At 41.6% G+C, this 18,789-nt stretch overlaps 4 protein-coding genes across 4 annotated transcripts; 2 read left to right on the plus strand and 2 right to left on the minus strand.

The window, feature by feature from the left end:
- Positions 1–856: 856 nt before the first annotated feature.
- Positions 857–2,425, plus strand: LOC133844007 (uncharacterized). The gene is made up of 2 exons (XM_062277788.1): positions 857–1,023; positions 1,084–2,425. Exons 1-2 carry the CDS (start codon positions 882–884, stop codon positions 2,217–2,219), a joined length of 1,278 nt encoding a protein of 425 aa, XP_062133772.1. The 5' UTR covers positions 857–881; the 3' UTR covers positions 2,220–2,425.
- A 1,091-nt stretch (positions 2,426–3,516) lies between these two features.
- LOC133844709 (uncharacterized) lies at positions 3,517–4,924 on the minus strand. The gene is made up of 2 exons (XM_062278809.1): positions 4,745–4,924; positions 3,517–4,682 (listed from the first exon to the last, which is right to left on the minus strand). The coding sequence occupies exons 1-2, from the start codon at positions 4,902–4,904 to the stop codon at positions 3,556–3,558; spliced, it is 1,287 nt and encodes a 428-aa protein (XP_062134793.1). The 5' UTR covers positions 4,905–4,924; the 3' UTR covers positions 3,517–3,555.
- Positions 4,925–10,821: 5,897 nt separating this feature from the next.
- On the plus strand, positions 10,822–15,197 carry LOC133844707 (uncharacterized). Its single transcript, XM_062278806.1, has 4 exons — positions 10,822–11,750; positions 11,864–12,572; positions 14,040–14,900; positions 14,954–15,197. The coding sequence occupies exons 1-4, from the start codon at positions 11,492–11,494 to the stop codon at positions 15,195–15,197; spliced, it is 2,073 nt and encodes a 690-aa protein (XP_062134790.1). The 5' UTR covers positions 10,822–11,491.
- A 251-nt stretch (positions 15,198–15,448) lies between these two features.
- LOC133844706 (pre-mRNA-processing factor 6) lies at positions 15,449–18,669 on the minus strand. The gene is made up of 4 exons (XM_062278805.1): positions 18,462–18,669; positions 16,876–18,394; positions 15,861–16,814; positions 15,449–15,795 (listed from the first exon to the last, which is right to left on the minus strand). The coding sequence occupies exons 1-4, from the start codon at positions 18,557–18,559 to the stop codon at positions 15,571–15,573; spliced, it is 2,796 nt and encodes a 931-aa protein (XP_062134789.1). The 5' UTR covers positions 18,560–18,669; the 3' UTR covers positions 15,449–15,570.
- Positions 18,670–18,789: the final 120 nt, after the last annotated feature.

Below are 18,789 nucleotides of genomic sequence, written 5' to 3' on the forward strand. Positions count from 1 at the left end.
TTGCTTCATTAATATAGTCTTCGCCCTATTTCGAGTAGCTTCACAGCATGAAAAGCTTTAAAAACGTAACAATAGCTATAAGAATAATTACCAGCAAAAGTCTAACCAGCCGTAGAGAAGCAAAAACAATAAGCAGTCCTAAGTATATATAATAAAATTGTAATGTAGTTATAAACGTTGTAAATGTTTAAGTGTATTATTATTGTAAATAAGTGAACACAAAAAAACAAAAGCCAATCGAACAATAATCATATCGCTAATAATATTATTAATATTATGGTATTGTACATAAGTACAGTTGTGCCGGCAAAACAAAAACTAACCATTAAATGTGAGTTGATGTATACCCAGAGATATAAAAACCAAAAAACAACAACAAAATAATAATAGCGAAAAATAAACACTTGATTTTTGTGCATAATGAAATGAACCCCGCTCCCCTAACCACTTGAGCTTTAAACGTGTGGGACACGTGAGGGAAGTAACCACTCATGGTTCAGTCAAAATTCATATATTTGCTAATCAAATCGATAGACAGATACTTGCCTCTTGGGAGTGAGTGACGTTAACAGTGGGAATGGGCCCGACTAATTAAATGATAAGACTAAAAAACCCAAAAAGACAAAAATGTTCGCACGTTGGCACGCGCAACACGTGATGTGAGAGCGCAAAATTGAAACACACTCGCTATCTGCTCGAGTTGTATTCACAGCTTGTAGTTTGTACTCACATTCGCACTCACACTCATAATCGCACTCAAAGTTACGGGGGGATGTTAAGTGTCTGTCAAGTTTCCCCTGCCAAATGTCGATCTAATCAGTTTGGGCCGTTTTTGATTTATAAGCACCTTGGTTTTTCGGAAATTCCATCAGTAGTGAAACATGTGGAGTCCAGTTGCCATTGTCCTCCTCTGCTTGGCGGCCAGCTGCCAGGCACGTCTGCTGCCCCAAGATGCTGAGCTGCTCTGGTCAGCCGATATGATCGAGTTGCCACAGGAGCTGGAGCTTTTTGAATCCCGCGCTTGTAAGTTGAGCTAGCTATAGGATATCGAGGTTAACTTCATTTTCCGAACTTTTTGCTTAGCTGGCTGCTCCATTAAGATACGCAGCACTGAGATGAAGAACCCACAGCCTTTGCTGATTAAGCCCGGCACTTCGGAGTTTTATCCCTTCTCGGCCAGCGGCTATGTGGATGTGGAGCACGACAAGACCATTGAGTTCCATTGCACCTCGGCACTCGCCTCGCCGCTGTCGGGCAAATATGTCACAGCCAAGTGCGTCGGTGGAACCCGCTTCAAGGTGGGCGACAAGGAGCACGAGATCGAGGACTTCAAGTGCACCTCGTGGCCAGCATTCGTGGGCAAGAAGTCCGGCTCCAGCTGCAACGGTGGCACCACCTTGATCAATGTGGGCTTCGAGCTGAGCGGCTCGCGTTTCGCCAAACAATACGATGTGTGCTTCAATGAGAACGAGGAGGTCACTCGTTATGTCTACCACACACTGGATTCGGGCAGCAATTACTATGCCACTGGCGTGGATCGCATCAACTTTGCTCCTGGTGGCTACTTTGACGGCAAGAATGTGGACAAGCTGTACACACAGGTCACCCAAAAGGAGACCATCGACAAGGCCTTGGGCATTGACTCGTCCCGCTACTTTGACTCGGCCAAGAATGTGTTCCTCGCTCGTGGTCACATGGGTGCCAAGGCTGACTTTGTGTATCCACCCGAGCAGCGTGCCACTTTCCTGTTCATCAATGCCGCTCCCCAATGGCAGACCTTCAATGCCGGCAATTGGGCGCGTGTCGAGGATGGCGTCAGGGACTGGGTGTCGAAGAACAAGAAGTATGTGGAATGCTGGACCGGTGTCTGGGGTGTCACAACCTTGCCCAACAAGGATGGCCACCAGACGGGTCTCTATTTGGCCTACGATCACAATGGCAATGGCTTGATCCCGGTGCCCAAGTTGTACTTCCGTGTGGTCATCGAACCCAACACTAGGAAGGGCATTGTCTTTGTCGGTGTCAACAATCCCCATTTGAGTCTCGACGAGATCAAGCGTGACTACATTCTGTGCGACGATGTCAGCGACCGAATCAACTGGATCAGCTGGAAGAAGACCGACATCACCGCCGGCTACTCTTATGCCTGCGAGGTCAACGAGTTCCGCAAGAAGGTCAGCCACCTGCCCAACTTCTCCGTCAGCGGTCTGCTGGTTTAAGTTCCTTTGAAGTCTGTTTAAGTTTGTGTTAATAAATGAATTGTTAAAAGCAAAGTTCCTGTCGGTATAATATGTATATTAAATATATTCATAAGCACCACGAATAAAATGCTCATCTGGCTGCAGTTAGATTTCTAATAAGTAGGAATTCGCTCATTTCCCCAATAAAATGTATTCCTATACCTCGTTTTACTTAAGACTTATTTATTTGGCTATAGTCGTATATGCAAAATAATAGTTTTTAATAAGTTAAACGCTTCTAAACACGTTACAAACAAATTAAGTATACGTATAAAAAAAAATTTTTTAATTAATACTATTTTCCTTTTGTTAAATCATAAATTTTATTTAATGCTAAGCAAATTCTTAATCTTATCTCAATTTAAATATTTAGTATTATATGCATTTTCGTTAAAAAAATTTTAAAATATCACGTATACGCACAAAATACATTCAATCAAAACTACAATTTCAATATTTTTGAAACTAACAAATTATCTTCTGCTTTAATTTCTTACTTTGAATGAATTTCTACATAAATTTAAATATCACGTATACGCATTTTTTGATGACTTTCTCCACATTGACAAACTATTAAATAAATATTAATTGTTTGCTTAGCTAACTCTTATACTTCGTCTTATTTGTCAAGCTAAAAATTTTATATACTATACATTTTTTTTCTAAATATTATATATAGAAAAAATATCACGTATACGCACCCACTAATATTTCAATATTGACAAACAACAATGTTAACTTTTTGCTTTTTCATTCTTATTCATATTCTTACTTGCGAACTCAAATATGTAATACAAATATTCTTCTAAATAAATTTGTAAAATATCACGTATACGCACATTTTCGACATTAACAAACTGCAAGTTGATTTGTTGGCTTTTCAATTCTTATTCACATTCTTACTTGCTAGTTGTAAGTGTGTGTATTTTTGTAATACAATTTTTTTCCAAATAAATTAAGTGAATATCACGTATACGAACAAATTAACATTTTTTTTAAATTCTTATTGTTCTCTTTTGAAATTTTCTTATGATTCTCAAATATTTCTTCAATACTCCTTAAACAATAATAAGTGTCTTCATTGGAGAATTTATTGAAAGTATATATCAAAATATACTCAGCAGATAATAAGTTATTATTATTTGCAGTATCTAAACCTACATAACTTTTTCAAGTGGTGGCTTCTACTTTTCATTCTGCCTCTTTCCTTCAACCTATTTTCTTCTCCTTCTGACTCATTCCCACTTCCCATTGTTATGCTCGCAATGTTTGCATATTCGATATAACCGCAGAGTTTATTGATACATGTAATAACTTAGACAAGCAGACCATTCTTAGCAGTCAGAGCAGGCAAGTGCTTCACAGTCTTGAGGAAGTCGGCGACCTCGCAGGCATAAGACCAGCCAGCCTTGATGTCAGTCGTCTTCCAGCTGATGTAGGTGACCTGGTCGCTCACATCATTGCAGATCACATAGTCGCGCTTGATTTGCTCCTCAGTCAAATGGGGATTGTTGACGCCAACGAAAACGATGCCCTTGTGAGTCGAGGGCTCAATGACGACGCGGAAATACAAAGCGGGCACTGGGATCAAACCATTGTTGTTGCCATCGCGAGCCAAGTACAGAGGAGTCTCAACGCCATCCTTGTTGGGCAGCTTGGCCACACCATAGACACCAGTGTAGCAGTTGACATTCAACTTGTTCTTGGACACCCAGGCCCTGAGACCATCCTCAACACGAGCCCAATTGCCGGCATTGAAGACCTGCCATTGGGGAGCGGCATTGATGAACAGGAAGGAGGATCGCTGGCCGGGAGCATAGTCGAAGTCAGCCTTGGCAGCGAGATGGCCGCGAGCCAGATAAACATTGGCAGACGAATCGAAATACTTGTCAGCATCACCGCCCAGATCCTTGTTGATCGTCTCCAGCTGTGTGACCTGAGTGTACAACTTATCCACGTTCTTGCCATCGAAGAAACCGCCGGTTGTGAAGGTAATACGATCCACACCGGTCTCATAGTAGTTGCTGCCAGGGGAGAGTACATGACGTGAGTAACGGGTCACTTCCTCCTCCTCGTTGAAGCAGACGGAATACTGCTCGGCAAAGCGAGATGTGGTGATCTGGAAACCAACACGAATCACAACACCGCCATTGCAGGTGGCACCCGATTTGACAGCCTTGAAGGTGGGCCACGATTTGCAGGCCAGATCCTTGAACGCGTAGGTGCTTCCATCGATCTTGAAGTTGGTGCCACTCTCGCAGGTGAGGGTCAACACGTTGTCGGAGTGTGTGGTAAAGCCGCTGGGACACCACAGCTGCAAGGTCTTGCCGTTCTCCACCTCAATGGCGCCGACATCGTTGAAGGGATAGATGTTCTCCGAATCAGTCTCAAGCACCACAGGCTCTGGCTTGGGCATGCCACCACGAATGGTCACAGAGCAGCCTAGAGAAGGCATCACTTTGAACACAGTTCCATGGATGGATCGTTCACTTTTCAGTACTCACCTGAAGCACGGGCCTCTGGCAGAGGATCGAGGTAGATGCCACGCTCGTAGATCTCCTCTTCCATGAGTGGAGGCAGCTCCACATCGGGCAGAGGCTGGAGGGGCACACGAGCCCAGGCAGCGGGAGCTACAACCAACAATAGCAGACAGATGCACTTCATTTTTGCTAATAGCAATTGTCTTGGCATCGATCCATGCTTAAATAGCCTTAGACTAACTGATAATGCCGATTTAACATTATCTCACAACTTTTTATCATTGATGAACAAATTAATAAATATATATATAGTATCTTGTCTAAATGTTAAATACAAATACTTTAAGAATTGTCTTATCATTGTGTGATTGGGCATTGGAGTGTTTCGTTCATTAAATTCGAGTGCTCACAATAGATAGGCCGAAAAGAGAATACAAAAAAACTGTAGAATTGGGAGTCCCCAAGGGTAGCGAAAGAGCAGGAGAGGAAGGGCTTGCGTCTAAGCTCAATATGTCAAAGTTCGACGGCCATTGGCGTTAATTAATGAAATGTAAAATGAACAGCGACGCAGACGACAACAGGAAATGCGGTGAATGAAACGAAAGCAATTAGGTCCAAGGACACAGCTGAAAGCACGGCAAGGATAAGGATGATGGGACTTGGAATGGGAATGGGATTGGGTATGAAGACGACAGCAGCGAGGACGACAATGAGGGGAAGGCGCCGCGTATAATTTGTGAAAATTGATGATTTGTTTAGATTTACGAATGAGCGAGCAAAACGAGCCAAATTGGCACGTAGCAGGAACAACACAACAGTCGACAACAGGGACAACGCCAGCAACAAAATGGCAGAAAGCAGAAGAAGAAAAATAAACGGAAAAAGGGAAAAAAAGGTGCCTCAATTTCTAAGGAAACGGAATGTGTTGGCCAAGGTCCAACGGACCAACGGTCCAACGGTCCAATGGAGCCACGGTCCCAAGGTGTTCCCTAATTGATTTGATGCAGATAAATGAGCTAAGCTGAAGTCAGGCGCAAATGCTTAGCAACGCCTACCGCTAGATGGCGCCAGATAATGATTAATGGCTTCCACCGGGCCGACGCTGCTGGCCAAAGTTTTCGCAGGCATTAGAGCGTCTATTAATTATCCTAGTACTAGTATTTCTTATAGGCCCCAAAGGACAAAATCGAATAGCCACAACACGAGTCCAGGACTCGAGCGTGAGGCTCATAAACCTTAATTACTTGTTGATTCCAAATTATTGGCATATTCGAAATAATGCCATGCGCATTCCAGGTGGAAGCAGCTTATGAATGATTAACCAGTTTAAATTGCAAATGAGAGACTCCACAAATGTCACGTATACGCCCAAGGCATATTAGTAAAATCGTAGATTGAAATTATTTGAATAGTTGTAAATAGTTTTTGTAAGTGCGCAATTCATAAAATATAAGAAAAAATAAGTATTCCAGTTTATTATCATTTCAGACATATGAATGCAGTCATCCGAATCAGTTGAAATATTTTTAATACGTCACAAGAGATAAAACAAAAGGAATTTTTAAATGCAACTTTATAGCAGATAATTGAAAATATACATAAGTGCTCTTCTTTTTAATGGACTGCAAATTTAATAATGAAATAAAGAGCAAAAACTCAAGTTTATTATCAACGCAATGAGTTTCGCTTAATAATTCATAACAAAATTGCGCAATAAATGGAGTATTTATTAAGTAGCAAAAATTGTTATTAAATACTGAACAGAATTTCATTAAATTAGTGAACATGAGATGAAGCATTCTCTCAATTGATACAATAATATTAAAGTTTACTATCGATCCAATTATAAAACACTACAAATATCACGTATACGTCTTACAAGATAAGACAATCAGTAATTAAAGAAGCGTAAATTCCGATTTTTGCCACCAAGTTTATATTTAGTAACTTTAGGTGGCTAAAATAATACGAATACGCCATGGTGGTCAAGATAAAGCAACTTCTATTGTGTAAAAACCAACCAATTATTTAGCACGTGTCAAAAGAATTGAAAGAATTCGAGTATAATAAAAATGCCTTATATAAGTATCTTAGTAGTAAACATGAAGAGTTTGATAAAGAATTAATCTGACAACATTTGAAATATATCTATATTATGTTAGACTTCACAGACAATTTAATATTGCTCAGATTCCATTGCAAAGCTTCAAACAACATTAAAGTATTTTCAAGTATCGGAACTTGTTTTGAGGAGTCGCCCAAAGGTTTCTTCGCAAGTCGTTTCATATAAATGGAACATATTAATAACATATGTATGTATGTAAATCTATGTGCGTGTATACGCGTGGGTGTGTGTGTGTGTGTGTTAGGCAGATGCCTTTGATTGATAAGGCTGCCTAAGCGTGTTTGCTTAACATAAAGGAAAGCGAGTCAAAGAAGCAGCCAACATTTTGCACCTTTTCAACAGGTTGTGAATAGGCGTCAGGCAAATTGAAAGCGGGACTCAATAAAGCTGTGGGCAGAGCCAAAAAAGAAGAAACGAAACGAAAGGCAGAATAAGCGTGCAGCCCTCGGGCGAACAATTCTCTGTCTGTCTGACTGTTTAACTGTACCTTTTCATATACAAGATATAAGCTATACAAATATAGCTGTGTGTGTTTGTAGGTGTGTGTGTGGGTGTGTATTACCGTCTGAGCGCAATGATGGATTAAATGTATTTCAAAGGCGTGAAAGCTAAAAGGTAGCACAAAGTATCGCATTGTGGTTACATAATAAACATCGAGCACACTTCAATTTAGCTTAGGGCTGTCACACCCCTCTCCCCTCCCTCCTCGTGCACACAGACAATCACGCACACACTTGAAAGAATTCAATGGCTGGTCGGATTCAGTGTGGTCCAATAAAATATATTGGCTAATTGTCAAAGGCTTACAGCAGCTTGTTGCCTGCGAGGCTTATGCAAATCAGGCCAACTGCCAACTGTGCAGTCAGGTGAAAGATCTCCGATAATTGCACTGGACCGACCCCATGTGTGTGTATCTTTTGAGGGGTTATCCTTTGGTTTACATTGACTTACGCTCAATAAAATCAGACAAGGCTAAAGCTGCGGATATGTGAGAGCGTCCTTTTAATATTTACTGCCAGTCAGCATCGCTAGCGACCAAGCGACCAGCTAATGAAGCGTATGCTAGCAGTTCGCCTTCGGGGCAATCAACTTTATCCTTAAAGGATGATAAAGGCAACTCTGCTCAGTCGTTACATCTTTAAGCACAAGAACATAATACATCACCCCCTTCCCCTCCTCTGCCGCAGCCGCCAAGGGGAATTCTCCATCTTCACTGTGACAGCGATGAAAAATTAAGCGAACAACAGTAGCGTGAAAATTATCAAAGTAGTTGAACATGACGGGCAAATGTCCAAAAGCAGCGGGCATGATTAATGGCACAGCAGCGCCCTCTAGCGTGGCGTGGCAACATCTCTGCAGCAGCGCTTTTACGCTGTCGATGGATGACAGCGAAAATTAGTTGAACTAAATTTAAACTAAAACTCAACTTCTCTGCGGTCTTTGTTATATTATGTTGACTTAATTGATGGCGATAAAAGCTTAAATTGCAGTAAAATGAGCAACGATTTTGTGAGTAGAATGAAGTATTGAAGTAATTTCTCAAAAAATATGAGAATAATTATGCGAGCAATAAATCAAAATTTTAATTCTGCACACTATTAAAAAGACAATCATGATTTATCAATTTTGACTAGTGTCCAAAAATAATTAACAAAAGGCTAAAAATATATTTTGTAGATAAGATTATAGCCCAAGACAATTCAATTACAGACAAAAAAAAACCTTTTAGACTTATTTTTAGTATTGGAAACAGTGGAAAAGTAAATATAGATATGAATTATTCAATGTGATTTGTAATCATATTACGCAAAGCTTTTATACTACATGATTAATATAAAAGCTCTGCTAAATGTTATTAATTTTTAACATAAAACTTTCCGGCTTGATGCCAATTTAAGGTTAGGTTAGGGTAATTGCTCGAAGTTTGTATTTATTTATGAGAGACACAAACAATAGGAGAACAAAAAGAACACAAACAAAAGTCAAGTTAAAAATGTGCAAAGTTTAAAGCGCAACTTTAAGATACCTCGTATTCAGTTTTAATGAAAACATTTGAAAACTAAGAAGGATTGATGATGCCAAAAAGTATGCTATAGAAAAAAAACATAGTGAAAGTTTCTTGAATTCGGGATTGTTATGAACCTTTAGAGCAGAAAATAAATAATTTAAAATCCTAAAATCCTGATTTTAAAAATGTAATGCTGCATTTAGCTAATTACATCGAGTGATTGTACCCTTTTTAGAAGGAAGTACAGAGAGGGTATGATAATGTTGCAAATTACTTAAAGTTACTTTTCCTTGCGCACAGACACAACGAGTTAAAGAGCAAACTTGTGCAAATTTGTGCAAGTTTGTGCTTGTCGGCGTATGACGCGCATTAAGAAGCAATTACGAAAATTGAAAGCATGAAAATCTCGGGACGACAACGCAAACACAACAACAACAACAACTGCAACAAAAACAACAATAAAAAAAGAGAACAACAACTGAAGCGAACAACAACGAGAAACAGTGGCATTAGTCTGCTGTCACAGAAACAAGCCGAAACACAAACTGAACACGCCTTGTCACCACACACACACACACACACACACACACGCAAGCACACGCGTATACACACACTGGTCGCACACCCATATTAACACAATTACAATCTGCACATGTGTTAGTCTTATGGCCGCATAAGACATGCGTTGACTATAAAGAAAAACCCAATTAAAAGTGATAAAAGTTATTGAAGCATGGCCGTAGTCTTTGCTATTCCCCCCTAAAGAAAAAACATGAAATGAAGGAACAGCAAAGACACACAGAGAGACACAAGCAAAGTGGCGGGGGGTTAAAACAAATGGGCAACAAGCAAAATGCGAAAAGCGGTCGAAAACTGCCGTACAAAGTGGGTGCCATTAGTGTGTTTGCCACACCAACAAACAGCCAAGATCCAGATTATCACACGTTTGTGTCTAGCAACTGTCACGAGACAAGAGCACACGACTTCCTGAGGTAAAGAGCAGATTGGGCAAAAAGGAAGCCAGCCAAAGTTGAGCCTGGGCGTGCTGCTGCAATCTTTATTACGCCATTTTTCAAATCAATTAGAGGATTTCTTTTTTTTTGTCGCTGCTCTCAGCGCGAGTCGACACGTCAAAGAAGATAAATTGGAGTTAGAGCCAATTAGACGGGTTATTGAGAGAGAAGGTGTCAAAAGGTGCGCAATACAAGCCTTAAATAATGGCAAGCTATTGAAACTTTGCCGAAGATTATGGAAAGTGCTATTTTAGAAAAAGGATCTCTTGTTGTAAGTGACAAAATGTTTATAGTATAAAATAAATGAGACTATATACTATTAATATAAACGTATATGCACTGAAAAAAAAGACTAGATTCTAAAATCAAGAACATTAGTCTTAAAAATTGTATTCAAATTAACAAACTCTTAAAACTAATACCATTAGACTTATAAATGCCAAACTCTTAAGGTAAGACCAAAATACTAGATTAAGGTTTCAAAATTGTGTTATCTACCAAAATTCTTAAATATTTTTTTATCTATCTTTGAGTGTTTTTAATCATAGCTCAGTTAGTCGCACCATTCTTCATTGTCTAAAAGAGTTGTTCAAAAGCTGCGCGAATCAATGATAGGAATTTTGTAAGTAAAATAATTAGCATACAACTCAATAATTATATGCGCTAATTAGTAACTAACTTTTAAATTGAACTGAATAAAAAAATTGATAGAACTTGCTTTAAAATATAAATGAAAATTAAAAGTAATATTAAATTATTTGTATTAAATTCATACAGATTTAGTTTTCAATTTCGTTATATATTTTAGTGTTTTATAATTTTTTAAAATAAGGCAACATTATTATTCACATGTTTAATGTGTGATATTCCACTAAAGCAAGCTTTAACTTCATTTTTACTTAACAAAAGTTTATAAAATTAAGAAGATTCTCTAATATTTAATCGAATTTATCCTTAGTTGAAGTTTATCAATTTACAAAACTTCTTCATATCTGACATTTCGTTATTCCATTACATTTTTCCACTACCCTTTTTTGCCACACGTGACTCGCAACGATTTCATTTCACTTCCGCTCAAAGTTATTACATGTGGCATTTCATCGTTTTGAGCGGTCTCAATTAAATTGATTACTCCGCTGGCCAATGTTTTGGTCCGTTGCAAGTATTTCAAAACAGAATTAAAGTAGACTTCCGCCACGCTTTATCCTGCTTATCCAGCAAGCAATCAAAGAAGTCAGCCAAGTATAAGACCCACGCGTCGTATACTTATTGCATTGCCATAAACCAATTCAATGGGTGGATGGCCGTAAGTTTCCATCAATGGCACGTAATTGACTTTGGCTGGGCAATTTCAGTAGCACTTGGTTGACCAATTAAACGCCATCGTCGACCAATTGCAGCTGTCGTCAGAAAATTGCTACAAATTGCATGACCATCACGTCGTATACGTAATATGGCAGTAAAAATGAAAGTGCAACTGGATGTGGACACCAATGCGTAATCAATGCATAATTTTAATGCCATTTGTTGTATTTTAAATGCAGTTATAGTTAATGACTTAACGCGGGCTATAAAAGGCGACTCTCAGCCGTGGCGATGACCACGCAAAAGCGGGAGTCGCTAGCATGAACTCGTTAATATTCCCAGGACGGCTACTCTGCCTGCTGACAGCCGCGACAACAGCGACGGCAGCGACATCAATGTCAGTCCACGTGTCACCAGCAGCTGCCGGGGCAATCCCCCGCGGACAGCAAGAACCGGAGCGGCAAACGCGCGAGGTCAAAGGCGATTCATGGGGCAATCAGTTGCCGGAAATGCTAGTCGCTTACTATCGCCAGCATGGCGTGCACAGTCTGCTGCTCGTTGTTTGTCACGCGGACATTGGTGAGTTGTGAATGCTGGATGTTTCCCTCCCCCCACTCCTTATCCCCACAGCACATCCTAAAATTTATGAACCATCCATTCATCTCAACTATTCGGATGCCCTTTTGCCACAGCTGCCATACATTTGCAATTGCTGGTGCAACACTTTGCCGCACACAGTTTCTATGTGCAGGTCATCACGGAGCGCTGTTTGAACGATCTGCGTCATGCCGACAATGAGACGGACACGCCAGAGGCGCCACCACCACGCAGCTTTCCGGACGTCGACAATGCAACGCACTGGCAGCTGTCATTCAAGCTGCCCGCATTGGCCAACAAACTGGGCATCCTGCTGCTGCAGTTCACCAGTCCCTGTGCCCTGAATCTGTTACGCTGGTCCGCTGCCACCGAGCATAATTACTTTACGACGAACCGTTATTGGTTGCTGCTCTCACAGCATCTGCCGGATGTCGAGCTGCTCGAGGACGCTGAGATCTTTATACCACCCGACAGCGAACTGAAGGTTCTTTGGTATAACGACACGGAACACTTTACGGCCAGCCTGCTGGACGTCTACAAAGTTGCTGCCTGGAAGCCCTTGAAGCGTCGCATCGTTGGACAAAACCTCCGCAATGCTCGACATGTTGTTCATGCTTTGCAGCATTATGGCTCGGCGATTACGTATCGACAGAATCTGGAAGGCATTGTCTTCAACACGGCCATAGTGATTGCCTTTCCCGATCTGTTCATCGACATCGAGGACATGTCACTGCGACACATTGATACGATATCCAAAGTCAATCATCGCCTAATGCTGGAGCTGGCCAATCGCTTGAACATGAAGTAAGTTGACTCAATTTTGAGTAATTGAAATATTACTTAGATACACGGTATCTGAAACTGTCCAATTGTATTATATCTTGACTGAGTTTGAACTTTAAGTAATTAAAGTATTACTCAAATAATCGTTAAATAGGTCATGCAATTTTACCTAAGCTTAAACTCTGAATAAATCCAGTATTACTTAGATAATCATTAAAGGAAAAAATCTGGTTAACTGTACTACTTTTTTCATTTGTTCAGACATCTGTTGGTCTTAAGTTTTTCTGTTATAATTTAAGTTTGTTTTAAACTGACTAAATTGTTTTAGTTCACATACAACATTAAAGTTGAATTAGAATAGAACACGTTATTAAATAAATATTATTTATGTCATTTATTGTCAATCTATTTGTTGATTAGTTTAAATATATCGTAATTGATATTGTTAATTTATAATATCTAAAATTAATTGTCTAAATTAAGCAATTGAAATAATATATGTAATTATTATTAGTAACATGACTCAGTTGTAGGTTTTGTTTTTTTTTATACCCGCTACCCATAGGGTAGAAGGGTATTATAACTTTGTGCCGACAGGAAATGTATGTAACAGGAAGAAGGAGGCATCTCCGACCCTATAAAGTATATATATTCTTGATTAGCGTCAACAGCCGAGACGATCTAGCCATGTCCGTCTGTCCGTCTGTGTGTCTGTGTGTCTGTCCGTCTGTGTGTCTGTCCGTCCGTCCGTATGAACACCTAGATCTCAGAGACTATAAGAGATAGAGCTATAATTTTTTTTCGACAGCATTTGTTATGTTTGCACGCAGATCAAGTTTGTTTCAAATTTTTGCCACGCCCACTCCCGCCCCCGCAAATCAAAAAAATCGAATAACAAGCGTAATTTTAAAGCTAAAGCTGCGAATTTTGGTATATACAATAATTACTATAGTAGTTATGATTCCTGAAAATTTGGTTTCGATCAGATAAAAATTGTGGAAGTTATTAAAGAAATACTTTTGTATGGGCAAAAACGCCTACTTACTTGGGGTCTTAGTTGCTTTGGCCGACAATCTAGCACATTGTACAATGGTGTACTATATCGATATACCAAACATACCATTTGGTATATTCTTAGTATTTTTTAGTATATTTGCAGTATATTCGGTATATTTTGAGAATAATACCGCAAAATATATTGCTTTTAATCAAATTGGGTAGCGGGTATCTCACAGTCGAGTACACTCGACTGTAGCTTTCTTACTTGTTTTATAGAAAATCTTGTTTATGCTTTCAAATACTTTTTATTAGTTATACACATCTTCAATTTTATTATAGTATATTAATTTGCTGTTTAACATATCTTAATTAAAATTGTAAATTACTTACATTTTAATTAATTTCTTTGATTTATTCTAATTTATTTTTATGTATAAATAATACTCAGCTTATCCAATCATTTCTTCTCTATTCTTTTCCATATTTTAGCTATAATACTTACCAGACTGTGAATTATGGCTGGCGTCAACCAAATGGCTCCTTCGATGGCTTGATGGGTCGCTTTCAGCGCTATGAACTTGACTTTGCCCAATTGGCGATCTTCATGCGCTTGGATCGCATAGCTTTGGTCGACTTCGTAGCCGAGACTTATCGCGTGAGAGCAGGAATTATGTTTCGGCAGCCGCCACTGTCCGCCGTGGCGAATATCTTCTCGATGCCTTTTCAACTGGATGTCTGGATATCCATATTGATGCTGTTGATCATAACCATTGTGGTGATGATGTTGGAAATGATCTTCTCACCGCACACGCATCCCATGTCCTATTTAGACTCACTCAACTTTGCCTGGGGTGCCATGTGCCAGCAGGGATTCTATGTGGATGTGAGAAATCGTTCGGGACGCATCATCGTATTCACCACATTTGTGGCAGCCGTATTTCTCTTCACCTCCTTCTCGGCCAATATTGTGGCATTGCTGCAGAGTCCCTCCGATGCGATTCGATCGCTGGGGGATCTAGGACAATCACCGCTAGAAATTGGCGTACAGGATACGCAATACAATAAGATATATTTTACCGAGTCCACCGATCCGGTGACTAAGAGTTTGTACCACAAAAAAATTGCCATCAAAGGCGATCACGTTTATATGCGTCCCACCACGGGGATGGAGAAGATGCGCACTGGACTCTTTGCCTATCAGGTGGAGTTGCAGGCGGGTTATCAAATAGTCAGCGATACGTTCAGTGAACCGGAAAAGTGTGGTCTCATGGAGTTGGAACCGTTTCAGCTGCCCATGCTGGCGATACCAACGCGCAAGAACTTTCCCTACAAAGAGCTCTTCCGCAGACAGTGAGTAACAAAACAGCGAAGAAATAAAGAAATAAATAAAATCTTTTCTTCAGACTTCGTTGGCAACGCGAGGTGAGTCTAGTAAATCGTGAAGATCGCAAGTGGATACCACAGAAGCCCAAATGTGAGAGTGGAGTTGGAGGATTCGTATCCATCGGTCTCACCGAATGTCGCTACGCATTCGGCATCTTTGCCTGCGGCGCAGGTCTCAGCTTTCTACTGTTCCTTACGGAATTCGTCTGCAAGCACAGCAAAGCCATCTTTCGTATTATTCAGGGCTACACAATGCATCGCTAGGATGGCAAATGGTTTATTGAATATATGTTACACTTATGAAGAGTAGTTTGCTTGAGTTGTACAGTAAACATTGGTTATATGCGGCAACAGCATAAATTCGCAAATAGGCAGAAATCAACGAGGTACAATTCATGTTTACTAAAATAATATTTTGCTAATGATTATGAAAAAACTTTATAGCGCTTATAAATTGTCAATTATTTGTTGTTTCAACTGATTAGGAAATGAGTTACTTTAATTTTTGGCAATCCTTAAGCTGAACTGTCGAATTACTCTTAATTTTTTTTTAAATCACGCATCTAAATTAAATTTTTTGCTTATAAATATGCCTTTTCACTGTAGCATTGCAGCACATAACCGACCTACACTGTACTTAGATGGGTATGGATAGCTGCTGGACCACTGCACGCAGCACATCGGGAGCTTTGAACTGCCAATTTCGTATGCTCTTGCTCACACTGCACCACGATTCGCCGTGCGTGGGTTCGGCGGCAATGCAACGCTCCAGAACCTCCTGTTGCTGTTGTTCCGTGCCATGCAGCAACTCAAATTTGTAGAAATACGCCCAAGCATCGCCCAAATCCGGATCGATTTTTACCTGAAATGTTTAAATTACCCAAATGAAATATTTAAAGTGACCAAAAAAAATTTACATTTGCTTACCGTGCGATTAAACCAGTCTCGGCATTTAGAGAACTTGTGCTCCGACCAGAACAGCTTGGAGACGGCCAACAGCACGTGCGGATCGTGCTCGCACTTCTTGAGCGCATCCACAGACTTTGTCTTGCGCTGCGGCTTTGTCTCCATGAATATCGCCTCTGCCCACAGCTCCCCAGCATTGGGACACTCTTGTAGCGCACGCGCCATCATTGTGCTGGCAATCTCCTTGAGTCCGGCACGCAACTCCACACGTATTGCCTCCAACCAGAGCACGGCTACTTTTGGATTGCGTAGTCGTCCACGCTCCAATATCGAACGTGCCTTGGTCAACACACCTTTGCGCTCCTCCAGATTGGCAGACAGAATCCACAGCGGTATGGAAGTGGGACACTTTTTCAGTGCCAATGTGTATGTCGCGGCCGCATCTTCTGTACGTCGCTGCTGCTCCTCAATCTGCCCCTTCATCATCCACAGTTTTGGGAATTCAGGGAATACCTCGACTGCCTCGGCCAGCAGACGCAGCGCCTCATCGAAACGTTCCAGCGCCCATTCGAGACGCGCTGACTTCATCATGACACGCGGTGTTGGTGCCGAGCCACGTGCCTTGGCCAACAGACGTCGAGCGCGCTCATACTCTGAATTCTCCGACTCCAGTTTGACTGCAGCCAACCAAATATCCTCGGAATTGGGATTCGCCTGAAAAGCTAGCGAGAGAATGCCTCGGGCTGCGGGCACATCGCCAGCCATCCACTTGGACTTGGCGCCCATCAGCCAAAGTATCTCCGACTTGGGACAATGGGCCACAGCACGTTGCAGCAGAGCCTCCAGAGATTCGCGCGTACCGTGGTTCTTCTCAAAGTAGGCAGCACGCAGCCAAATGCTCTTCTTCGAGGGAAACATCTGCAGTGCATGGGCGTAAACTGCTCGGGCGCACTCAAAAGCATTCTCCTTTGCGCACTAGAAAAGAGAGAGAGCAGCAATTAACAAAATGAACAAGTTTACTAAGAGATGTACTTACAAATTCGGCATCATCGATCCAAGTCTGCTTCCGATCCTCCTCCTCGACACCAATGCCAATGACAGCTTTTACAATTGCCTGACAACAATTAACAGCGCCCGATTTTTCCGCTTCGATGGCCTCCTGGAACCAATGATCTCGATTGATTTCCACACCATTTGCAGTCAGTGATGTCAGCGAACGATCAACAATCTTCTCCACCATGTGAATGTTGCCATTGGCCTCTTCCAGCTTGGCTGCTGTTGTCCAAATCTGTCGATCTGTTGGTATATTCTCACGTGCCTTATTCAGCACCTTACGCGCATTTTCATAGGTCTCCAGGCGTGCCAAGGCCAGCCACAGTTCCACACTCGTATTGCAGCATTCTACAGCACGTGATAGCAAAATACGCGCATCATCCGGATTCTCCAGCTCCACAGCCGCCTTCCAAAGACGCACCGAGTTGGGTATGTGTTCAAGAGCCTTGCGAAAAACGCGTCTCTTTGCCTTGGTTTCCGTTTCCAGATCAGCAGCCTTTATCCAAATGCGCACCGACGTTGGAATGTGGCGCGCCGCTTGTGCAATGACAGCTTTCGCAGTGTCGGGCGGCTGGAGACGCGCTGCCTCAAGCCAAAGATCCTCCGACTGCGGATTGATCTCACAGCCGCGCATTATCAGATTTCGTGCCATTTGCACCTTGCCGGTAACTTCTTCCAGACGTGCTGAGGCAATCCAAGCTGGCGGATGATTGGGATTCGTCTCGCGCACACTCTTAAGCAGCAGCCGCGCCTTCTTGATGTCATTAATGTCGCCACCATAAGTGGGTATCATGCTCTGCAGATCCGTTAGATAACCCTTGGGATCGACCACTGTCTGACCCGTCACCGAGTCCGATACCTGTGATAGCTTCACATTCATTAGCGTATTACGTGCCTGTCCAATTTTACGCAAATCCAAATCCCCAGTGGGCGTCAACATGCCAGGAGTTGCCACGCCAGGCACCATAGAAGCCAAGCCAGAGCTGGCATCCAATGAGGATGTCGTCTCGCCGCCCAGATTCCGGGATAGCACACTATCGGGCAATGGTGTAAATTTCTCGGCACGAGGATTTCGCTGCTTGCGGTTGCGACTGTCGCCCACCTCGGGTATGGTAGACCATTCCTCGGAGGTGACCGTGGCCAGCGAACGCTTCAGATCGCTAAACTGCTGCTGAATCTTGGGACGCTCCTGCCGATAACGTTCCAAGTCCTCGCGTAACCGTCGATCGCGATACTCTTTTCGTTTCTCGTCCATGCGTTTCTCTATGGAATCATAGATGGCATCCGCCTCCTCGTCATCCTTATCGTAGGGATCCTTAGAGAACAGTGAGCCACTATAACCGCTAAACTCATCGTAATTCGAGTCGTTCAAGTCTTCATCCTCCTCTTCCTCTTCGTCTTTTTTCTTACGCTTGGTGGCAGGCGGTGCATGGCGATCATCGGACACATCGTTGGCATCACGCGCTGGACCAATATCCGATCGTGTGGTAAAGCCAGTGGCACTGAAATACACAATTTAAATATTAATATTACACACTAACAAAATGAAAATGAAATGAGAAAACTTACCCTCGACCCACGCCGGCAACATAGCCAAGCGGCGCCGGCACTCCTAGGAAATGCTTCTTATTGCGGTTGGCAATCACCGCAGCTGTGATGTTTGACATTTTGAAATAGTTTTTACCACTGATTTTCCTTAATAACAACTATTGAGGAAAATAAACAAAACGTTTACCGTTGTAGTGTTGGGTTGCACATGAATTAATGAACAAGCGACGCAGCTGAACTGCTCAAATGAACAAGTTCCTTATCAGCTGTTTAGGTTAGTAAGACAAACAACTGTGTCTGCATTAAAATTATACTTAAGAAGTTTGAAATATTAAAATAAATAATAAAT

The sequence above is a fragment of the Drosophila sulfurigaster genome, chromosome 3 (assembly GCF_023558435.1).
Source record: "Drosophila sulfurigaster albostrigata strain 15112-1811.04 chromosome 3, ASM2355843v2, whole genome shotgun sequence".
NCBI classification, from domain to species: domain Eukaryota; kingdom Metazoa; phylum Arthropoda; class Insecta; order Diptera; family Drosophilidae; genus Drosophila; species Drosophila sulfurigaster.